This window comes from Oculina patagonica, chromosome 11, assembly GCF_052425735.1.
Source record: "Oculina patagonica isolate OP01 chromosome 11, crgOcupat, whole genome shotgun sequence".
Taxonomy (NCBI): domain Eukaryota; kingdom Metazoa; phylum Cnidaria; class Anthozoa; order Scleractinia; family Oculinidae; genus Oculina; species Oculina patagonica.
This window is the reverse complement of record NC_135768.1, coordinates 20197327-20220961: the sequence shown is the minus strand read 5'-3', so window position 1 is coordinate 20220961 and position 23635 is coordinate 20197327. Positions and strand designations below refer to the sequence as shown.

Sequence of the window (23635 nt, the reverse complement as noted above, 5' to 3'; positions counted from 1 at the left end):
CGCCATAGAGGTTTCCGCCCTACAATTGTGTCCGTTATGAGAGAGTTGTGTATGGTTTTGTTTTTAAGAATAGTATTTCTCATGATAGGCTATGATACAGTCAACTCCCACTCCCAGTCAACCTGGCTATTACGGACAACCCGTTATTACGGACAGGAGTTGAAATCCTGGCGAATAAGAATTACTTAAAATAACTCTCGCTACTACTGACTTTCTCTATTGCGGAAACCCAAGGTGCCCGTTATAGTGAGAGTTGGCTGTACACCGGTTATTGTATAACAGAACAATTATTCTACTCAACCTCAAAGTACAGTGATGATGTAGCTAACTTGGCGCTGCTGTGCACCGTGTTAGGTCTGTTAACGAGGAGAAAGGGTAAAAATTACTGGCAGTAGGGTAACCCTGGCTGAGCGCTATACCAGGCCCATGGACATGTTCTGCCCTTGTAAACGGTCTGCTATGGATAACACGCCTACATTGTACCTGACACAACTTTAGTTTGGATCCAAAAAGCAAAATATGAACAAAATACCGATAAATGCGTTCTTAAAAAAATGTTGAATAACGCACATTCTCGACCCCTTGGAGTCGAGAATGAAATAACGTATTGACAATTGGAGACACTTTGTGTTTATCTTACATAACACATCAGCTACTGATTGCCAATGTAGCCTACTCCGCTGACCAGTCATGTCATATAATATTCTCAAATTAATTCTCAATTTTGCAAGGTCCACTTGCTCATAGCATACAGTGGTTCTTTTATTAGTTGAAGTGATTTTAGATTGTACGGTTTTTAAACATTCATAGAAAAGAATTTAAGATTACAATCGTTTAGTCATGGCCATAAGATGGACTCAAGAAGTTGAAGGAGGGCCTCGCCGAGTGAATCATGCAGCAGTCTCGATTCGAAACCGCTTTATATTCAGCTTTGGAGGCTACTGCACAGGCGAAGAATACAATCAAATCATTAACATTGATGTCCATGTTTTCGATACAGGTAGGTTTGTGAAAATTGAGGTTGAATTTGTAGGAATGCGGGTGGGATTTCTGCGAAAGCGCGCGGCATCGAAGGCTTGAACGTGTATGCATTCTCGAAGGCTTGTCAAAAACAGTTACGCACCGGAAATGCCTTGTTTTTTCGCCTCGTTGCGTGGAAGATATTGCACAGCCTTCGTTTTGTCGACAAAGGAAAAGGAATCTGCTAATTTGCAGATTTAATGCACTCAACTCCCAAACTCCCCGTTTCTAAAGCTTTTAAGCTTCTATAAGACTTTAATACGCATGATTCAAAAACATGCACGGAGGTTGTTTACGCCGGATTCTAATTTTCGGTGTATTTGTGATGAATAAATCATGTTGCCACAAGCCCGTGGGTAGATTGTCATTGTTTTTGTGCAAAAAATAATATCATATGCTTCACTAGAGGGAATACAACATAAAGCTCGCCTCTATCAATTACACAGTTCAAGACAGTTCGATACTATTGTGTGCACTGGCGATAATAGTTTTATTTCATGACTGCGTGTGAAATACAGACGTGCATCAACTCAGTTGTTTTGTTATTTTTAAACGTTCAGGTCCAAGCTTATAGATTCTCCTAACTGGCAGTCATATATTTCTTTTATTGTTAGTTTTGAGAATTTGTAGTTGTACAATACCATACAGTAGTTGAGTATTTTGTTTATCCTCATTGCCTGTCTTCTAAATTTCTAATCATATTCAGCTGGTGCACATAAAAATATATTACCATAAAAAGTGACAACAAAATAAGAAATGTTTAAGTTATTTTTGGTGTGTGTATACTCTTTTTTTTATAAGAACCATTTTTGTAAGAACTATGAGGCTGAGATTTGCCGAAGTTAGATCATCCTCAGGCTCAGTGAAATTTTACGCATATCTTATCTGTTGTGGTTCAATTTTACCCTTGGTACAATCAGGTATTTTCTTTTCTTTTATATTTATTATCATATATTACCAAAAAATACCAAATAATTTGTACCCAGGGTAAAATTGAACCACAATATTATCTACTTTATATATGGGATGTTAGAACCCCCGATTGACCTGCATCCAGTGTATGAAGACTTCATAGCTCAATTGGTAGAGCAGTACAGTGGTCTCACCATTGTAGTCATGACATTTTTTCAGTCTAAAAAAGCATCTGCTAGGTTCATTGTGTTGTGTTCCTGGGGAAGACACTTAAATGAGTATAAATAGGTACCAGCAAATTAACTGCTAAGGATAATATCCCCAGCATTTAATTTGCCTTCTGATAACTCTGCATTGGACAAGCACCACATCCTGGGGGAAGTAGAAATGTAAATTATGTACTCCGTCATGTAGGTGCTTCATGCTACTTAAACCAGAAATAAATACACGTTAGTGCCAGCCTGATGTACCACTAGCCTAAAACACAGACTTTGTCTAGGGGTGATGGGGAGAGTTATTTTGCGAGCAGGCTCACACAAATTGAGTGGCGAACCTGCGAGAACAAGAAGGTGAGTAAAGCGATCCAGCGGGAGACAGCAAGTTTGTCTCTCATTGCTCTCCAACTCATTCATGCGGCTTTGCCACTCGTGTGTTTGACCCAAAGGTGAGCCTACAGTGTACTCACAAGGTAGGGGAGGGGTGCTTAATAAAGCTTTCAGGGCAAAACAATTTTCTTTTTAACTTTACACTGTAACAAAAATGAAATGTAACTGTTCAAGGCCCTGTTTTCATTGAGGTTTAATGAAAAGGCAATTTCTGAGTTGCCTTTTGTCTTGGTGCCATAACGAGTCTTTATGCAAACTTATTCATATGAAAATGTGTTTCACCTGAGTGCATAATTATTCATCAAATCAAACTCATTTCCATATGAAAAGTTTTGCAGAAACACTTGTTTTGAAACAGAGGCAAAAGGGAACTTTGAAAGGGCCCATTGATTACTTCGTTATGAACAGAAACACAAGCCATTTTGACTGAAATTTTAATAAAATTTCTAACAGTTCCATGCCGATGGATCAAGCTTCCCCCCACATCGTGTGCACGTAATGACTGTGTTCCGTACATGAGGTACGGTCACAGTGCATCAGCCATTGGTGATTTGGTGTATATATTTGGTGGCAGGAATGACACACATGGTGCTTGTAACACTCTATACTGTTTTGATACAGGTAGGATATAAACTTAGATAGTGACTCGGTATCAAACACAGTGTGTATGACCTATTTAACACAAGAAAGTTATTTTGGTTTTCGATAATTTTTTTGAAATACATCAGGGTTGGAAATTGGTGCTCGCCCACTCACCCAGGTGATAGTGAAAGCTGTTGGGCAAGTACAAATCACTGATCACTCCCCCAGTTTGGCGAGTACGACACAGGGATGGCGCAGTGGTGAGAGCGCTCGCCTCCCACCAATTTGACCCGGGTTCGATTCCGGCCCGGTGCCATATGTGGGTTGAGTTTGTTGTTGGTTCTCGTCCTTGCTCTGAGGGTTTTTCTCCGGGTTCTCCGGTTTTCCTCCTTCCAAAAAAATCAACACTTCTAAATTCCAATTCGATCGAGAATCCGAGGGCCACAGGTTTGTCAGTCGCAAGACTGTTACGTGCTACTCTCGTAAAATAAAGACGATTTATTTTATTTTATTTTATTTATTTTTTTATATTCAGAATATATATCTACATTGTCCACAAGCCGATAGCTTACCAATATTTAGAAATCTCCAGCAAAGCTCGTCTGTAAACAGACAAAAATGGTTTCTGCTTGGTGATTGTTACATGATGGATGTACTTGTACAAAGTAATACATCAGTACCCCAGGCCACATGTAGTAGATTTTAACAGTTCAAGCCTTGCAGCTAGTAATAGAGCTGAAAAGATGTTGAACCTTGAATGTACATTAAACTGTATTGCACCCTGTTATGAATTTAATCAAAACTATAACAAAACTCCCAAACGTGATTGGCTATCAGCAGCCCGATTTGAGCATTAATTGGACAGTGTACGCGTCATGCTTGTAATTGGACAGTGTAATAGGACAGTGTACGTGTCATGCCTGTGTAATTGGACAGTACGCATCATTTTGTGCCCGCTGTTGTTGTACATTCTATTGAGTAAACTGTTGTTTTCTTCAGTATTCATAAAGACGTTTAACAAACCGAAGGTTAGTTTCTTTCTCAAATTTTGTCATAGTTTTGATTATTTGGTAACAGGACTTCATGTCGTCCAATTCTGTCTGTAATCGTACTCATGGTTAAACAAATCAGACTCCCGCTACGCGGTCGTCCGATTTTGCTAACCACTCGTATGATTACAGACCGAATTGGACTCCACTCAGTCCTATTACCATTATTAATAATAATTTTTGCACTGTTGTTAGAGAGTTTAACGTGGTCCAAACCAAAAGTGAAAGGAAAACCTCCTGCTGCTAGAGACGGCCATTCAGCTTGTGTTATTGAATCTAGGATTTATATCTTTGGTGGATATGAAGAAGAGGTAAATATTGATATTAGGATCTTGATTTAAGTTGTACATGTAGGCAAATAATACGTCTGATACATACAATGTACAGCCATGTACAGCCACTTACGTCAACTTTAAAAATCAAATTAGGAGGATTTATAACAGCCTAGTTTAGCTCCATTTGTACATAAGTGTGACTTGACTCAATGAGGAAATTTGGCTATTTTTGAAGATGAATAACATGTATACAAGATGTGTAGTTTACATATTAAGAAAACACAATAAAAAATCTTTTAGAGTGTTTATCAGTTGGGTGTCAAAAGAAATTTGCATTTGCTTTGGTTTTCTGTTGCTATGCTTAGTGATTGGTTTAAAAATCCTGCACCTCTTTCTCAGCCAATCGGCTTGTGCATGTTTTCGCGCACTTTGTGCCGGCTACAAGTATTGCTTTAAGTTTTGATTGGTTTACTGTGTGTGTTCTTTGTGATTGGCCAGAGTGATTACTATGCTTTTGGTTTTATGACACTCATTACAATTGAAAACTGCTCTAATAAGTACATGTAAATGTAAAATTAATGGTATTTACTGTTGTTGGCGACTGTGTTTGTTAGTTGATTCTAGTGAAGGAAATTCTAAATGTTTTTTTCTTACAATTATCTGTGATTTTGTTTAGGGGGAGTGCTTTTCAAATTCTGTTGAATATCTGGACACACAAACATTAACATGGCACAAACCCAGAGTAACAGTAAGTATTTGAAGATTGCTGCTAAATGATTTTCTTCAAAATTTGGTTGGTTTGTTGTGAGTGAGCAGTTATCATTTTACTCCCTCAGGTTTTTGCCATAAATTCCTTTTTAAGTCGTGAATGCAATGAACGACTTATTGCGGTTTGCTGGGTGGTGTAAAACTCGCTTGGTAACCTGGCAATTTTATATTAAGTTTAAATTAAGTTCAAAATGGCGGATGAACGTGGACAAGGGCTGGTTTCCCGAGTTGTAATGCGAACTTGTGGATGTACATCAGGAGAATACGAATATTTTTTCCTTTCTGGAAGGAATTTTTCTAGTGAGGCCAGTGCTCGAATCCACATTTACACACAATGCAACGGAAAGGATGGCCAAGGAAGCAAGAAACTTGCACGCCGATCGATAGCTTATTTTGAAAGTCCGCGGATATGAAATTATCTTTAATTGAAATGCAATCAAATAGTTGGTAAGTAATAAATCACCCTAAATAAGGCTGTATTTTCCGCTACAAATTAGTCTCACTCAGCAAGATTAAACTGATGCGTTTCGAAACAATTAGAGATATCTATAGTTGGCAGTTGCTTTGTCTTTCGGTCGATCATTCATTTGCACGTTCGTCAAGTTTTTGTACCTAGTAATATTATATATATTCGTTGTCACACTCTCGTTAACGAAGTTCCCAAGTACATCTATCTCGTGACTTAAACTTAAATCAAAAAATCCTTTGGCATTCGTAGCTCATTAGGTAGCAAGCCTTATGTGAATGATAAATTTGCTCTGCTTTTGAAGGCAAAACTACATTTGTAAACACAGTATTATGCATCAGTCCCTTACAATTATTTTTTCTTCATACACATGGTCTGTCAAAAAAGGGACATATTAGTTCAACTGTGGTAATTGTAGTTCTCCAGGGGTGTATCATTGCACTCAGGTAATTTTTTGCTTTGTCAACAACCACTGAGTGCTATGGGGTAGACATTCAAAGAAATACTGAGAGAGTACTATTGTTAGCGGCTATTAATTTAAGCGATTTTTTCTGAGCAAGATTTAGCGACTATTTAATATAGGGATTTTCCAAAAACTTCAAAAAATAGTAATATCGTGTAAACCAGCTTTTACTGGTCGGTGATGAACATATGGCTAAGATGAAAATAAATGTTCAGTAAAAGAAAAAAACTACCGTATCTTGACATTGAATGAACATAAATTGCATTGCCTAAAAGAACAAAGTTACCAGTATCCATTTTTGTGTTCCATTAGGGTGGGAAGGGGGTACCGGGGAGGTACTTGAAATTTGACCAAGACAAATTTTAGCAAGTACTAAATTTAGCGATTTTCGCCCAACTCACTAAAATCGCTAAAATGTAATAGCCACTAATATAACAATAGTAACCTTAAGGTTGATTTCTGTACATGTCCTATGCCTCCCCCCCCCCCCCCAAATAAATGCATGCAGTCATCTCAGCCGAAAAGGAACCTGGTTGCATGCCATGTTGATAAATTACAAATTGCTTACACTTAGATGGTTTGTTGTACATGTTGTCCTACAGATTTATTTTAACAAGGCACATAGAATTTTGAATTAATTTACAGATTCGCCAAAACAATATCCTGCAATACAGCACATCACTGAACTCTGCATGGGGCTAGGCTGTCAAGAGGTGTGGGCTGGAATGAACATCCTGCAGTAACTTGTATGAAACACATGATCAGAAAAATAATTTTATTTCAAATTTACTCTCATTTCACAAACAGTGAATACTGCTCTCTATAAATTGACTTTTAGCAGACTGTACAGCTTGAAAAATAAAATATTTGGAAGTTATTGTTATTGACTGCTAAAAACAAAGAGTAAAAGATAAACAAGCTTTAAGGTTCAGGGCCCGGTTGCATAAAAATACTTAAGATTACGTGAGATTTTCTGCAGCCATTCCCTGTGCTCTGAGGGGTTTTCTCCCGTGCTTATAAGGATAAATCGGGAGAAAATGTACTAAGGAGCACTGGAAAAACCAAAACGCTTTGAAAACATTCACCGGAACGCAGAGAACTGTTGCAGAAAATCGCCTGTAATCGTAAGTATTTTTATGCAACCGGGCCCTGATCCTTTAATCCAACATGGCCACCAAATCTATGCAGAATGGCTGGCAATGTATAGAGATTATTTAAAAACGAATTAATAAGGCTGATTAAAATGCATTGATGATTTTCGTGGCATGTAAAGGGGTAAAGTAAACTTTTTGGTTGCAAGTAAAGGTACCAGAAAAGGAAATAAGTAGCAGTTTTCATTTGTTACATGTATCAGGCCTCTAAATTTACTGTTTCCTGCCAATTTCAATTCTTAGAAGTCACATGTATGAGGCATCTGTTAGTTTCTTTTAATTATTTGCCTTCTGTCACAGTGTCTGCCATTCTTTAACAGAGAAAAATGTATGTCGAATAATACCACTGTCCTGTATAAAATGGCTGAGTTACCTGGTTATTAACTAAAGAACCCTTTAGCAAATGTGAAACAGTTTGGTGAAAAAAAATTCCCTAGCTTCTTTCCATTACCAGCTTCGCAGCATCTTAAGGTACCTCATATCTTGTTACCACTATACGTGTCTCTCTCAGCATTAATTATTTTAAGCTCTGAAATAATCTTCACTTCTTAGCTGCTTAGCTAAAAGGCCTCGATGGACTATTGGATGGTTAGTTTTCAGTTAGAATATGGGGTTATTTATCACTTACCAGCTAGAATTTTAAACATGACTCAACTATGACGTACGTTTAACAGATTTCATAGACAATTACAAACATTGTCGTTTGTCAGCAGACATTTCAAATTTATTTTGGCTAATTCTGGGCTATCAGTTTATAATATACCACATTCACGACTTTGCTCATAGAGCCTTTGATTTTATGGCTGCAATAAAATATGATTGCTCCTTTGTTTGCAGGGACTATCATCAGACTAAATTCCTTTTCCATTTTTCTTGTGATAATTATCTGTACATTTCAATGCCAAAATTACATCATAGGCAGCGGAGCAAGGGGCAGTAGCCCATCCCGGAAAAAAAAATTGAGGGGCTCAGCCCCCCCCCCCCCCCACATTTCAGTGCCAAAAGTATCATTAGCGCAGCATAAAGTTGGTGTATCAAGATGTTCAGTCTCGTGATCTTTTTCACAAAACATTTCCTCAGGATCGTGCTTGGTAAAATAATATTGTACATGTATATTCCTGCAACTTCTTCTTAGTTCCTTGCCCCCGGGTGGGGGATAGGGCCAGATTCCTGCAACTAGTCAGTAACAATATTATTTTGTTTAATTTTTTTTAGGGTAAACCAGCCAAGTGGAGAGACTTCCACTCTGCAACTGCGGTTGGCACAAACATGTACATATTTGGAGGACGAGGTAAGATTACCAATTAGTTAATGTGTTAATAAAATAACATTTTATGTGTTTCCTCAGTTACATGTACATGTTTACAGAAACATTAGACAAGTGAAAGTCTGGAATAACATCTGTTTCTGTAGGAGTATTGCTACTCCCCCTGGATGGGGTGCCAGTCCATTGCAGGTTACCCACCTCCCATTCCCCAAGCATTTTGTCAGATATACTGTACATGTACATGTACCTGTTGGTAAGAATTTGTCATTACCCATGTGTAATCCCAGGTAGACTAAGAGAGAGACACTTTGAGAATAAAGTGCTTTGCCCAATATTTTTTTTAATACAGTGAAATCCAGGTAGAACAAAGTGCTTAGAGACTCGGAAAAATGTGTTTGTTATAATGGGGTCTTGTTATACCCAGTTTTCTTCCTTGCATGTTCCATACAGTTAGTTACTTTGGCCAGACTGATGAATATCAGTATTTTGTTATACTGGGGATGTTACAAAGTGATGTGTTATATCAGGGTTCCACTGTGTTACAAAAAATTTGTAACATGTTTGTTTCTTCTGTTTGTTGGGCATTATGAACATTTCTAGGAGTTACGTCCCGGGTTCAAGTCCCGCCCAAGCCACTAGCTGGTTTTGTTCTTGGTAGTCCCAAGTTCAGATTCTCGACCATGCTTGTAAATAGCCAGCTGGTTTGCCTCAGGCCATCTGGGATTCTTAACGTTGTAATGTTTATTTGATTTATTTGTTTCTGTCATTTGCTCGGCCCCACAAGCCTTTGTGCTATAAATACTGCCGAGGGTAAATAAAGGTTACTGTTATTATTATGAACATGTACATATACACCGCACCACACATGTAGCAAAAACACTGCTTTCACTCATTTTTGAATTCATGCAACTGATTGCACCAACAAAATTCTGTCAGGGCAACAAAGATTTTCAGAACAATTCAACATGTCATGTGAGGCAAATTGTTGCAGCAATTTGTCCCTTGTAGCGACTTGTGGCATAGTGAGTTTCCAGGGTTTTCGAAAGAAGCTAGTGACTACCGGAGTTCCACTGTCTACTTGACAGCAATTGGCCATAGCAATCAGCACACAACAAACAAGCTTGGCATCACAGCCGCCTGCTCTTCCAGTTTCCAATGCCTACTTGAAAACATTTTGAAACCCCTGTGTCTCTGTCTTAAAATAAACTTGAATTTCTGTTGTTGTTTTGTAGGAGACACAATGGGACAATATCATTCAGGACAGGAAGTTTATTCCAATTCAGTTAGAGTATTTGACACAGGTAAATTTAGTATTTTTAGTATAACCTTCATGTAATGTTGCGTGGTTCCAAAAAACATCCATCCCCATTACTAAAAGTTTCTGAAATTTCAAAGGGTATTTGGTTAAGAGGCAGGCATTTGTGTTGTGGGGGTTAGGGTGTAGTAGAACATGTTCCCAAAAGTGCCTCATTTACCGACAAATTTATGCCTATGAGCAAATGGAGGCTTCTGATTGGTCCATTGGACTGCTGACGCCAGCCTGTCATTCAAAAACCTGGCAAACATTGAGTCGGCTGAAGTGTTGCAGGCTCAAGTGGTTGTGATTGGTTGTAGCGTGTACCCCTTGGGCATGTGTGTGTTGTGATTGGTTGAGAAGGGTGCCCAGGGTAGTGGCGAGTGCTGGGGTGCTGGTTGGTTGGGGAGGGTGCCCCTGGTGTTAGGGTTGGGGATTCAGAATTAGCTTAACTGGTTTAAAGTGGTTTAAGAATAGTGCACAGGAAATGTTGCAAAATGTGAAAGTGAGCAAGAACCAGAAAGAGGAAGGGAAGCAAATATTTTTTTAATTAATGTGAAAAAGGGAAAAAAGGGGAAGAAGAGAAGATTTAAGATAAGAGATAAAATAAGAGGAGATATAGGAAGAATCATTTGGAGGAAATAAGAGAGGAGAATAGGCGTTAATGAAGAAGGAATCGGGAGAGGTTGAAGGAACAGAGAAGAGAGTATCAGGAAGAGAATAGAGATCGGATAAGAGGGTGAAGAATATCTAGAGTATTATAGGAGGAAGAAGAGGGAAAGTGAAGAAAAGCAAGTGTATGAAGTGAGAAGGGTATGGAGCCGTAAAACCACCAGTTAAAGGACCCTCATCAGCCACGCCTTTGTTTTTGTTTACATACGAGAATTTCGGTACTTTATTTTCGCGGAGCATGTCTAAAGGAAAAAAGATTACTGTGAAACTGCTAAAAGTAATTAAAAAGACCTCAAGTGCACTAAGATTTCGCTCCGCCGTACAGTTTTCATAGTTTTGATGGCATCGAAAATGGCGGAGGCTGACTAGGATCCTTCAAGTTCAACTGATAAATTTCACTCCAAACAAACAAAAGAATAATAGTCGTAGAACACAAATAAGCACCGATTATTTTAAAAAGCAATTTGTGGCAGTTTAAGACCTTAGTAAATCAAATGCACAAGGATGGACGAGGATTTCTTTTCAACATGCGAAATATCCGAATTTAGATGGCAGGGAAAATGGCAGAGGCTGACTAAGATCCTTTAAGAATAAATCCAAAGTTAAACAGACAGGACCAAGAGAGCACTCGAGTTATGTTTTATGAACCTTATGGCCTTTCTGGCACTGATAACTGCCATCATATTTCTTGCACTCTCAGTGCACTGGTATATTAGTTTATTTACTTTCACTCCAACTTACAGACAGGTGGAGAGAGAAAAATCCAGAAAGCGCCCCCCGGGGCACTATGCCAGGGATGCACCCCAACATCTAATATAGAACTAATAACCATCAAACCTAACTAAAAGAAATAACTATAAAAACATATGAAATATTTTTCTAAAAATTAATAGCCATAGGTAGTGTTTAAAAATACTCGAACTCTGAGTAAAACTCTGAATACTCAGACACGCTGGGTGCCTCCCTAACATAATCCGACAAACTGTTCCATTAATTATACGATTGAAAAAACTGTTCTTAAAAACGTTAGTTCTACTGTATGCGCCAGATCTAACGAGTCATTATTCCTTAGGCTTTAACTTACGTTATGGTCCCTGCAAAAGACAATCTTATCTGAAAAATCAATATTGTACTGACCATTTATTAGATTATATAAAATTACAACATCTCTAACAAATCTCCTCTCAATGCAGCTAAACTTTGTAAATTTAGCTTACATAATCTGGTATAATTATCATGGCCAGACCTGAGAATAAACTTAGTTGCCCTTCTCTGAACAGCTTCCAAAGTATTAATATTACATTGAGTTTGGGGGTTCCTGGTTTCACTGGAATATTCCAGTAAAGGCCTGATAAGACTACAGTACAGTGTCCTTAATGTAGTAATGTATAATGTAGTAATGTTTATTGGTTTCCAGACCGGAAGGTGCTCACGGCAACTTCTGAGTGAAAGCTCACAAGTGTCTATGAACAGACATTCAAATATTATTTGTTTTGAGCCAGAAGGCCTTGATTATCGAAGAAAAAGTGCAACTTTAGAACGTTTTTTAATTAGCCATCACTACTTTAGTGACCCTACTTGCAATTTCTGATCAAACTCTCATCTCCCCTTTCTTGATGTCAAAAAAACATGCATGACAAATTGCACCACTTCACATGATTAATTTGGCATATAAAAATATCGCTTGGCATAACAAAATTCACCTTGATACAGAATGCAATTGTTTTGATATTGATATATGAAAAAGAAAATGACATGAATATGAGAGATTTGATTTATGTAAATATAACTTGACACGAAAAAATGGTTGACTTGATATTTTGTCAACTTTGGACTGGCTTAGCAAAAGTATATCAATTTTCAAAAATATCGTTTAAAAGTTCCAGCGAGCTTTAATGTTTTGTGGAATCTAGGAAAGTTGGAAATACCACACGATCGAGTCAGTAATGGTATGAATAGTTAAACCTATAACTGCATCATTTCTGTTAAAATATTTTTGATTATAGGAAATACGATGTAAATTGCAATTAGGAACCAAATTGTCACACTTGTATAAAATCTTTATCACTTCGAATGGCTAAAAAAATAATTGATGCATGCGACTAAAAGTAAGACTAAAAGTAATTTAATCTTTAACCTGCCAATGGCAGTCTTGGTTAAAGCAAGGAAAACCGCAGCTTCATGACAATGGCAGATACTTTATTTAAGAGAACACAAATACTCGATAAGGTCTTTGCGATCTTTGGCTTTCTTTATTCCTGCAAAAACCATCTTGGTGCCGGGAATAACCTTTTTTGGATTTTTCAGAAAACTATCCAAAGTTTGCTTGTCCCATATTATGCCTGAGTTTTTCATTGCCTGTGAATAAACAAAGTTACTTGCCGTACCAGCTTTTCGCCCACATATTCCAGAAAGTGATGGACCCCATTTATGCGGTAGTTTAATATCGTGGCATTGTGCTCCCTTTTTCTTAAAAATTCTCTCTCCCCTCATCGTGTTCCTTTTTTCTCTTGTCCTTATTGCATTTCCATGGTACGTGTTCACCGCTTGGATAAACTTTGCAACCGTTTCTTTTCCCTGAATTGAGTTGTAATTTGCTTTCCAATAATTTCCTTGTCCTGAAACACTATCCGGGATCGGACTTGGCACATTCCGGTACTTCAATCTTGCGGCTATTGCTGAATACAATGGCTTGCGCAACTCACTATACTTGACCTTAGTCCAGTCTATTCCCAATTTCTGTCTGATCAACTCAAAGGCTTGTTGTAAATTTGGATGACTCGTTGTATCTTGCGTATCACGAAAACCAGCCAAATCAACTTGCCAAATGCCTCCGTGGTATCCGGGACCATATGTATTGGGATAACGACCCAAGTTTGACTCAACCAAAGCGGTTCTTTCTAGCAGCCCCTCTGTTGTGCCCAGTGCATTTTCGACGCACTTTATTACGTCTGTTACGACTTGTGGGCCAGACCCTTCCAGCGATGTCGAGGCAGCGCCATCGCTACATTGAGACTTGGCAGTGCTGGCAAAAAGGATTAGCTGCACGAATATCAGAAACATGGTAACTTCTTTCACTTCAGTTCTTTAGTCTGAATCTCACAGCTACGGGGCACAGCCTGACTTGCACTTCGCCTCGGATAAAAACAATGAGTACAATGAAGTGATATCTCCCGATGTGGCGTATTTTGATTGGCTGTAAACGAGGCTGAAATTCCATATGTTTAAAAAAAACAGCACACTGACAATGGCTATGTTTATTTTTTTTACTTGGGCCAATGGGCCACGAGTTATGGATTGGGTTCTGTGTTTGTTTTTTGTTTTTCCTTCTTTTTTTGTTATTGTTTTCTTTTTTATTTGTTGGGGGGGGGGGGGGGGGGGAAATCTTTCCGAGATCCGTCATAATAAGTGCTTTCATTCATTTCCGGCAAGTTCTGGGGGTACATAGAAAACCATAAAATGAAAAATTCGCCAAAAAATTGTTACTTCCGTTTCTTCCAAATTTGGAGTACCGGAAGATGTTGGGCTAAGACACTTGAACATGTCTTACACGACATGTTTTTTGACTGTGAAGATGGCGTCCGTTTTTGGCCTTCTGCAAGTCGAATTTCTCCCTCCAGAAGACTTCTCAACATGATTTGGACGACGAAAAACAGCCCCATGGTATTTTAAGTGACAAGGAAAGCGATTTGGACCGATATCTCTATCTTTTTGAGCGAAGAATCTGTAAACCTTCGAAAGGAATTCAGCGACTTTCAAGTGACGTGGTTGATCACAGGTAGCCCAAGCTCCTAAAGGAGCCGTCAACATATAGACCACAAATGACATTGCGTAATAACGTTATTATAAGGGTTTGTATGGGAATATAACGATCGTAAAAAATAATTCAAAATAGAGGGAAAATATCCAATAAAATCGACTTACCTATCCTCTTCTGTGTACATCTTGTGTTTCTATGCCGTTTGGAGGCGATTTGAAGCCATTTCAGTGGGTTTTAGGTTCGCTGGTTTCCTCTCTATATATAATTATATATAGAGAGGAAACCAGCGAACCTAAAACCCACTGAAATGGCTTCAAATCGCCTCCAAACGGCATAGAAACACAAGATGTACACAGAAGAGGATAGGTAAGTCGATTTTATTGGATATTTTTCCTCTATTTTGAATTATTTTTTACGATCGTTATATTCCCATACAAACCTTTATAATAACGTTATTACGCAATGTCATTTGTGGTCTATATGTTGACGGCTCCTTTAGGAGCTTGGGCTACCTGTGGGTTGATCGCATGTTTTTGAAATGCAAAGATTTGCTCTTCAGGTTGACTTTTTACGACTGATTTTTTGCCTGTTTTATGACAACATTAGTGAATTCGAATATGACAGGGCTAAGCGCGATAATTTTGGAGGAAAGCTGCTCTTTTAGCGATTTTTGCCCACGCCAAGGAGATGTTGTGTTGCCGTGGGGAAATGGGCGAACACAAAAAGTCATAGCGAGATTATCAGGGCATTTCGCTGATATGATGGGAAACATCTTTCTTTTTAACATCTTTGTACAATTACACATTCTTTTGGACAAATATGGTAAATAATTTATGCGGATTTCTGCTAATTAATTTTTTTTGCAAAATATAATGGACTTCCATGATAAGATGTATTTTTTTCTGAAAAGCCCATTTTGCCCCCTTTCAAATGAGACTACAGTCTACATTGCCTTAAATACCTGCTATTTTGAGATATTAAATACAATGTGCATTGTGGTCAAATTTGCATTTTTTTGCTTGATGGGAAAGAGTTTACAAAAAAATAAAATTTTGCCTTCACTACACAACCGAACACATACAAAGACTATGAGGCATGGGCACGTTGGTCAGCCGGGCCCACGATACATTTTATTGACACATGAATAAGATTACAGCAGGATGGATAAAATCATACATAACCTACAAGCACCACAGCCGGACACGTAAACCCCAAAAAACCACTATGGGAAAAATTAGGGACTGGTACCCCCGACCAATGTTATGGCACAGCTTTTGGGGTTTTAAGGCTTACACAAACAAAAAACAATGATATCAGAATAATGAAAGAAAAAGATAATCAAAGTACAATATATTCACAAAACGAAAAAATAAAAATATAACTTAACGGAGTAAAGTGTAGGCCAAAGAGGCTGACCGTAGAATGTCACAAGTCTCTCAACGAACTCTATTTCAAACACGCCAACCATAAGTCCTCGCGTGCTACGCTCGTACCCAGTTCTCTGGTCCGTGTCGGCAAAATAGTAATTATTTATGTTAATTAGAACTATCACAAATTACATTATAGCAGACTGGGAGCAGTCAGTTTCTGTGAGATCTTCATTCATGGAATTTTGTAACAGTGCAATCTAATGTAAGCGAACGAAAGAAATTCTCGAGCTTGGTTTGGCACAGATTAATTTTTCGTATAAAAAACGTTGCCTTACTTGGGCCGAGCCAAAATTTTGCCCGTGCTCAGACATAGTCTTGAGCTAGTCCGAGCACGGATAAAATTGGTATGTGCTCCTGAAAATCTAACCCGGTTTGAACAAAATGTGTAATGTAAACGATTAGCCGTTCTGAACCAACTCCTTTCTGATGAAACTTCATTCAATAAGTTTGCAAAAATTCCACCCGATCGACATGGCGGTGTGTGAAACATGTATTTTAGGAAAGAACAGTTGCCAAGAAAATCTTATGAACATTCATGGAGAACTAGCGTGAATTTCAGCAGTATTCTTTGGTAGCTTTCTCCTGAGTTCATGATTGTGAGTGACCAGAGAAGAAAGCTGAAATTCTGCCTTGGGAGTGCATGATGTAAGGAGTTGATCCAAATAATGCGAGGAGAATAGAATAATATGAAAATAATCGCCGTCGTTTATAGGGGAGTTACAAGCCATCACTGCTGCCATTAGAATGAGAACCATATACCTTCACCCTTTTCTAGTCTTCTGGGAGAAAGGCGAAAAAGATGCGAGACTCGTATGTGATGTTTAAATGAAATAGCAGCATGTACACAAAGGCAGAATCGTGTACGCTGGCCAAGGTGTTGAGCCTTTTACCCGCACCAAAATTTTTAACGCAGTTTAGAACGGTAGAAAAAAGGAAGTGTAAACAGGGTATCAGTGCTATTTTGTTTGGTACGCGTACCAATTTTATCCAAGCCGTGCCACAACTTTTCTGCCATGTAAATTGGCCTTTACTGACTTCTTGCTCTGTGATGGTCAGTGACTCATTTTTTAAATTGCGAATAACAATTTCTTTCCGTGCAAATGTTAATACCGTAAATTATTCTCTATCTAAAATGTTCTACATTGTGTACCTTGAAGTTTTTTTTTTTTTGCTTGGTTCTCAGTTTTTAGACAGCCTTAGACCCTTACAACTTAGTGGGGGATGGGGCGGGATCCCAGAGAATAGGGGGAGGGAAGGATATGGGAGGTGGGAGGAGAAGGGAAGTGGGAAGCAGGATTTTGAAATGGGTGTGAACCGGTATTAACTGGAAAAGGCAAACAACTTCACAACATTGTGTTAGATTTTGCAATAGGACTCAAAGACACAGGAACCTCTGAGAAAGGGGCAGAAACCCGGGTCAAAAGGTACAGGAAGTGGCAGCACTTCACTTTCGATCTGGAACCTGTCATATTTAATGCATAACGCATTCATGGCATTTGTTCTCGAAATTTTGAGCGGTAATGTGCTGCGTGCTTCTTGAAACCCCTTTCACATAAAATTTACCAGAGACTCCTGCACAGGCCCACAAAAAAATTATAATAAAGCAAATAAATAAGTAAATAAAATAAAAAAGAAAACTCTTCTCAAATTCCACTTCCTTGCCCAAGCACAACCTGGAACTGACAACTCAACTTAGCGACCAACAGGGGCACACAACTTGGTTCTGCAACATACACTTCAACAGTCTCAACTTTTGCTGGGTTTTTGATGTGTGATGTCGCTGATGCCATTTACAACCCAATTGACCAATCAGAAGCTTCCTTTTCCTCATTTGCATACATTTGCTAGGGAATGAGCCCTTTTTCAAGGACATGATATGCTACTTGGGGGTAATGCAAAGCTTGTTTTAAAAAAAGTTTCACTCATTTTGTGGGCTTCACAGTAATTGGGATTGTAAACCATGATTTATATCGCTCTTAACACAAAATACAGTAGAATCCCAATTTTTCCTACCAAACTCCCGATTTCTGGAACCAATTTTTGTCTCCCTTGGCTAGAACTTCTCTGTAATTTTACCCCCTGATTTTCCAACCTCCCAATTTCTCAAAGCAATTTTCGTTTCCCTTGGAGGTTTGGTAATCAGGAGTCTGCTATAATGGTGAATTGTGAACTTGTACAAAATTGGTATCTTGGTTTCTACTTGTAGTTAAAAACTGTTGGTTTAAGCTGAAAACATCAGGAGATGAGCCTGTTGGGCGACGCAGCCACTCTGCAGGTTAGTCATTGTTGACATGTGTATCACCCTATTTCAAAAGCTTATTGACATTGTACATAAATTTGTGTATGGAGGACAATGTGATGCCCTTATGGTTATTGCGCTGGACTCAAGATCCAGAGGTCTGTGTTAAAGTGCCCCCCAGCATCACTGTGTTGTATTTTTCTTTTGTTCAAAACATGTTACATGTTCATGTGCAGTGTACTCCTTCTAACCTGTAGTACCAACCATACCAGCTGGATAAAGGTGCCAGAGGATAAATAGATTTAGTGCTAGAGTAATATAAGTAATGTAATATACAGTCAATTTAATAATGTAGTGATGGTTTACAAATGATTGCCATAAAACCAAAGCAATCAGTCTCGCCAGTCACAAAGGACAATACCAGTGCCTCCGCAATAGACCAAAACCTCCCTTTGGAGAGTAAGGGGCAATAAATATATATTAGTCAGTCAGTCAGTCAGTCAGTCAGTGAATGGTCGTCAGTCAGGCAAGCAGGCAGTCATGCAGGAAGTAAGTAGTTAGGAAACAGAAACAGATTTAACAGAGTTTTAGCTGCAGTTACAGTGGACTTACAGGATCAAAGGTAGCAGTTTTCCTTGTGGTCAACTATTCTTAACCCCCAGACATTGTCCTGTAGGACCTTGTTTAAGTGAGAGGTGTCTGCATGTTGAAAGTTACAAACAGAGTGTTCCTTCAAGTGCTCAGATGCATATCTCATAATAGTAAGTGCACGCTTGTTTTTAGAACAGGGGTACACTTGCTGTATGAGAGGTGTGTTAAATGAACCATTTTGAAAGTTTCCCAACATTGTAGCTAACGCAGGGCTTGAAATAACGGCCGGTCAACGGACAATGTCCGGCCTGATTGGGGACTTGACCGGTCAAACGTTCGCCTTGCCGGTCATGTTGTCCGGTGTCAAGTCGATAATAATAATAATATTGAAACAAACTTAATTTTCTATGCTGTTGTGTACTTTCTGTTAGTGTATACACCTCGCTATAATTATTGTGGAACTTCCGACCAAAAAATGAACTAGAACTGATCGAATTAAACGGTTGTTTACAATCGCGTATTACGGTCTCAAATTTAAAATATTTCCCCAAAATTGTCCGTTTTCTCCTGCACAGAAACAAACTATTAATTTAGTTCCGGAGCCCGGAATATGAAAGTACAATTTAAATGAACTATGATTAAAACAATCTTTTACTTCTTTGCATTATTTATAAAATAATTGATTCAGGGCTCGATATTGCGACCGATACGGTCGCATTTGCAACTAAATTCTTTCCTTTGCCGACTAAAACTTTCTTTGCAGTCGCAAGTTTAGAATTAGTGTTTTATAGTGCGAGGGAATACACTTCCTCTTTTCAAGTATAAAGCCATTGAAAATGTTCTTCTAGCTGCTTGTTTATTTTAATAATCGCTGGGAAACGCAACGTGAAATCTACATCTCTCGATGAGAACAATCCGGAAGTGGTACATTAAATAGATTTTTGCAAAACTTAAAGTTCCAAAAAGGGCACCACGGGTTCTGTAAAAATCATTGAAAATGATGATTAGAAAACAAAACAGGCCAATGTTGAAGAAACAGAAGAAGAAACCTGCAAAATCACATTATTCATTTACTCAACAAAAAACACTTCGAAAACTTGGAAAATCAAACAAGATTGCAATCAGCAATTGATTTTTCTATTCAAGTGAAACAGGTTTTCATCCACGAAAATACAACTTTTATTTAATAAAGAGCCGGAGAAAGAATTTTGTTTTCACCATTCATGAACATGAAAAACGAGACAGTGTGGAGTCAAATTACATTTCACACGAAATTTGCATAAATTGGAACTTGCAAAAAAGACGTAGCCGAGACATTAGAATGCAAACTCTCTTTAATAATTTTGAATTCTGATTTGATTGCTATTTTCCATGTATTTACTTTTTGAAAGTGGTTCTCATTCATGAAAACAAAACGGTTTTTCATGAAACTGCTTGCAACATTTATAGACGTGAAAATATTTGCTTAAATTATATTCTGCACGAAAAAGTTTTCTCGTCATAAAAGCAAGCGAAAATAGAATTGAAAAATAAGAACTATTGATAAAGGGAATTTTAAAACTTTTTAAAACCTTTTTTAAAGAACGTGGACCATACGGTTCCGAACTGAGGTAAGCAACATCATAAATTATATAACGGACAATTCATTCAATCAGCAAAAAATAGAGTCCGGACGGCAATCTAACTTCAACAGTCAACAGTGTCGTTACTTGTAGTAAAAAAGAATTCAATAAGGGAATGTTATTTCTTAAGGTAGGGGGTGTTATATTTTTAAATATATTTAATAATTAATAGAAAATTACATGTTGCAATCTTGTCCGAGCAGAAACGAGGTATGACCGAGCTTAAATGAATTTGGCCGGTCATCGTGTCCGGAGACTCTTCGAAAATTATTTCAAGCCCTGTAACGAAAACTTCAGGTCACTTTCCTGTAAAAATATCGCTATGAGTATATCACAAGACCTCTAATGTATCAGTTGCATGTAATAGTAGTTATTACTATGACAGCTTTGTTAGGGGCAAGTTAGATGGTACGATTTTATCTATGATTATTGCATGCGACGTGCTTACGCCTTGACTACAACACTAATTGTGTTGTGTAAGTCAACCCACCACATCCTTAGGACAGACGCGCACACATGTGACTGGTCCTAAGTCATGTCATAGGCCTGTCGTAAGCTTGTTGCATGCAACAAAGTCATACCAGGTAAATCAGCCCTTAAAGATTGCACTGTTTTTTGTGATCTGTACTTGCTTTACAGTTTCTTATGGAAAGCACATTTACGTGTTCGGTGGTTACAATGGACTCGAAAGGAAGCATCATGGAGAGGTGTATAGTCTAGATACAGGTAAGTTTTATCCAACACTGAACACTTTGTAAACAATCTTGAAAAATTCTGTATTGACAGAGATCTGGGCGGTGTCTTTGATTGCTTGTTGTTCAAGTTTGAATTTTTGCGTGCAAGTAACAACCTTTAATAGACCCGTCACGGATTTCTGTAGAGTTACGTCATTAGTTTGGAACTTTTGGGTAAATCTCAGTTTCGACTCAGTTGTCTCTCATACCAAGAGAAATGCTTGTTTATTTTGCCGATCAACTGATTGTGTATTTGCACTGTTGTTTTTGTAGATACCAATGTTTGGACAAAGTTGGATATCTCAGGTCACGGCCCATGTCCGCGAAGAAGACACTGCTGTTGTCTTATAGGAACAAAGCTGATGATATTTGGCGGCACAAGGTAGGTCTGCTCTTGATGTGTGACTGAAACAAGCCTGAATGCTACATTAAACATGTAATTAGAGAAGAATGGATACCTTTAGTTTAAAGGCTTTGAACATCACTACATGTAAATACATGTGCACCTAATTGAAGGATTAACATTGACCAGGTAAAAAGCATAAACCATGAACAATATGACCCAATGGTATTCTGAGTAGACAGCCTTGATAAGCTAGGTAATACTCCTTTCATTGATAATCAAGATATTGTTCTTCTTTGAGAGCCTTAAACGCATAATTTATGCAATTTGTCTTATCGTGTTTATTCTGTCACAGATTTGGGTCTCATCGTTTATGGTTTACGCTTTTCATGGGTCAACGATTCTTTAATCCGATGTATACAAATTTTCTACGCTTGAATGATACTCCTTCAAACTTGGTGTAAAGATGTTCCTTGTTTCAAACAATATTCCATTTTTCATGAAGCCTGTCCTAGTCTATTGTCACATGGCAAAAAAGCAATACTCTCCTTAAGTCTTCTTCGATATTTTTTACACTCGGTTCAGTTCTTCTCAAACTTTCATTTATGTCGGAGATCCTGTAACTATGTTAGTAGGTCAGTTGCGTGTCCTCTCCAGACTTCTGCACTCATTTAGTATTATTATTTATTATGGTAAGTCCTGTAGCTGGAGCTCCGATGGAAGATGAGTACAACCTTCAGGACCATTCTGATCTGTACATCTTAGATCTTGGTAAGTAGAGATACCATTTAATTAGCCTAATAATAAATGTAATTAGAATAGAAAAGGTTAAGTCAGTGTTCGAGCCTAGTGGCTCCTTCGACCAGCACTAGTACTTAACTCTAGTCATGGTAGCATGAAGCAACTAGGAGTGTTTCTAATCCTCCCGTCCCACCTGAGATGCTGGTCCAATGCTGGGTTAGCCAACCCCCACCAACAGCATTTAATTTGCCAGTACCTATTATACCTGGGTTGAGAGAGGCATTGTGAGAGTAAAGTGTTTTGCACAACACAATGACCCCAGGGCACGATCCATGGCTGCTAGATCTCCCAATTGATTAGATTAATGTCCATTTTTGCTCTTTGTGGTAGCACATTGGCCTAATGTTATGGTTAGTTTGCTGGATTCGAGATCTCCCATCTTGAGTAGAGTCGTTCAGGGATATAAACGAATAACGGTAAACTGTCAAGACATCCTGACAAAAAATGCTGGGGGTAACCCTGCGATGGACTAGCATCCCATCCAGGTGGGAGTAGAAATACTCCTAGCCACTTTATGCTACAGAAACCGGGATAAGCACAACACCGATGAGTCATTGGGCACCTCTGCTTCCTACATGTAGATTTGATGAATTTCTATCTTAAGTTTAACTGCGCATACAAATACATGTACCGTATAGTATTCAAAGAAATTCCCTTTTTTAGAAGTTTTTGAGTTAGTATTCTATGCAATGCAGTGCATTCCATTGCATTGCTGTGCATTGGTGATAAATTATCCATTACTAGGTGTATTTGTTACTTTGCAGAGCCATCTCTTCGGACATTGTGTAAACTTGCTGTTATTCAGTACAAACTGGATCAGACACCACTACCCAAAGTACTCAAGTAAGAACACAATAAATTTATTGAAAAATTTCATGTTCGTAATCCTTCTAGCAGCCCATCCAGGGGGAGTAGAAATACTGCTAGTCGCTTAATGCTACAGAAACCGGGATAAGCTCCGGCCTGGTGAGCCACTTGGCTCGACAGCAGGCTTTACTTTACATCGTTTTAAAGCTCCCACATCAACTGTCGGAAATGAGAGCAGCATTCGAACTCAAGTGTGATAAATTGTTAACTGTTTTCTATTCTAGAATGGAGCTTAGTATCATGGAAGCCGGCAGGAGTTCTGTGAGATCATCTCAAGGATAAACCAATCACACAAGACAAGCTCATTGATCGAGAATCCACCACGGAAACTTTCTGTGATCACGAACTGCACGTGAACAAGCGTGTGGTGCGTGAGCGATATTTCGCGTGAACGTTACTGTCCGTTCAGCGTAGTGCGCTACATGTGGCAGTAGGGGTAGTAGAAATGTGGTTTCAGCGCTTGATAAATGTGTGAATGGAAAGCGCTATCTTTTGCATTAATGTTGATCGTTAATAGCTAGGTTTATAGATATTTTAACAAGAGGTTTATAGATAACTTATTTGTTGTACAGCAGAACATCGTTGGGATACTTTTCGAAAGGGCCTCACACAAACACTGTATTTGTAACCTCACTAAGGGAACTACTCCTGTAAGGGGACACTGGGTTGTGGTTCCAACCTCACAGAGCCTCATTATGGGGCACTTCCCATAAGGGACATGGTC

General features: G+C 38.5%; 3 protein-coding genes and 1 long non-coding RNA gene across 4 annotated transcripts in view; 2 read left to right on the top strand and 2 right to left on the bottom strand.

Annotated features, from left to right (window-relative positions):
• LOC144629934 (inhibitor of growth protein 1-like) overlaps nt 1-23635 on the top strand; it is a 212108-nt gene that overhangs the window by 37193 nt on the left and 151280 nt on the right. The window lies entirely within an intron of this gene.
• The window catches only part of LOC144629939 (uncharacterized), a 168501-nt gene that overhangs the window by 73602 nt on the left and 71264 nt on the right, over nt 1-23635 (bottom strand). The window lies entirely within an intron of this gene.
• LOC144629931 (prolyl hydroxylase EGLN3-like) overlaps nt 1-23635 on the bottom strand; it is a 105283-nt gene that overhangs the window by 14446 nt on the left and 67202 nt on the right. The window lies entirely within an intron of this gene.
• LOC144629933 (kelch domain-containing protein 3-like) lies at nt 724-23635 on the top strand. Its single transcript, XM_078488189.1, has 12 exons — nt 724-1000; nt 2991-3158; nt 4364-4479; nt 5120-5191; nt 8507-8582; nt 9791-9859; nt 17921-17989; nt 20806-20892; nt 21174-21282; nt 21941-22014; nt 22809-22887; nt 23136-23635. The coding sequence occupies exons 1-12, from the start codon at nt 841-843 to the stop codon at nt 23191-23193; spliced, it is 1137 nt and encodes a 378-aa protein (XP_078344315.1). The 5' UTR covers nt 724-840; the 3' UTR covers nt 23194-23635.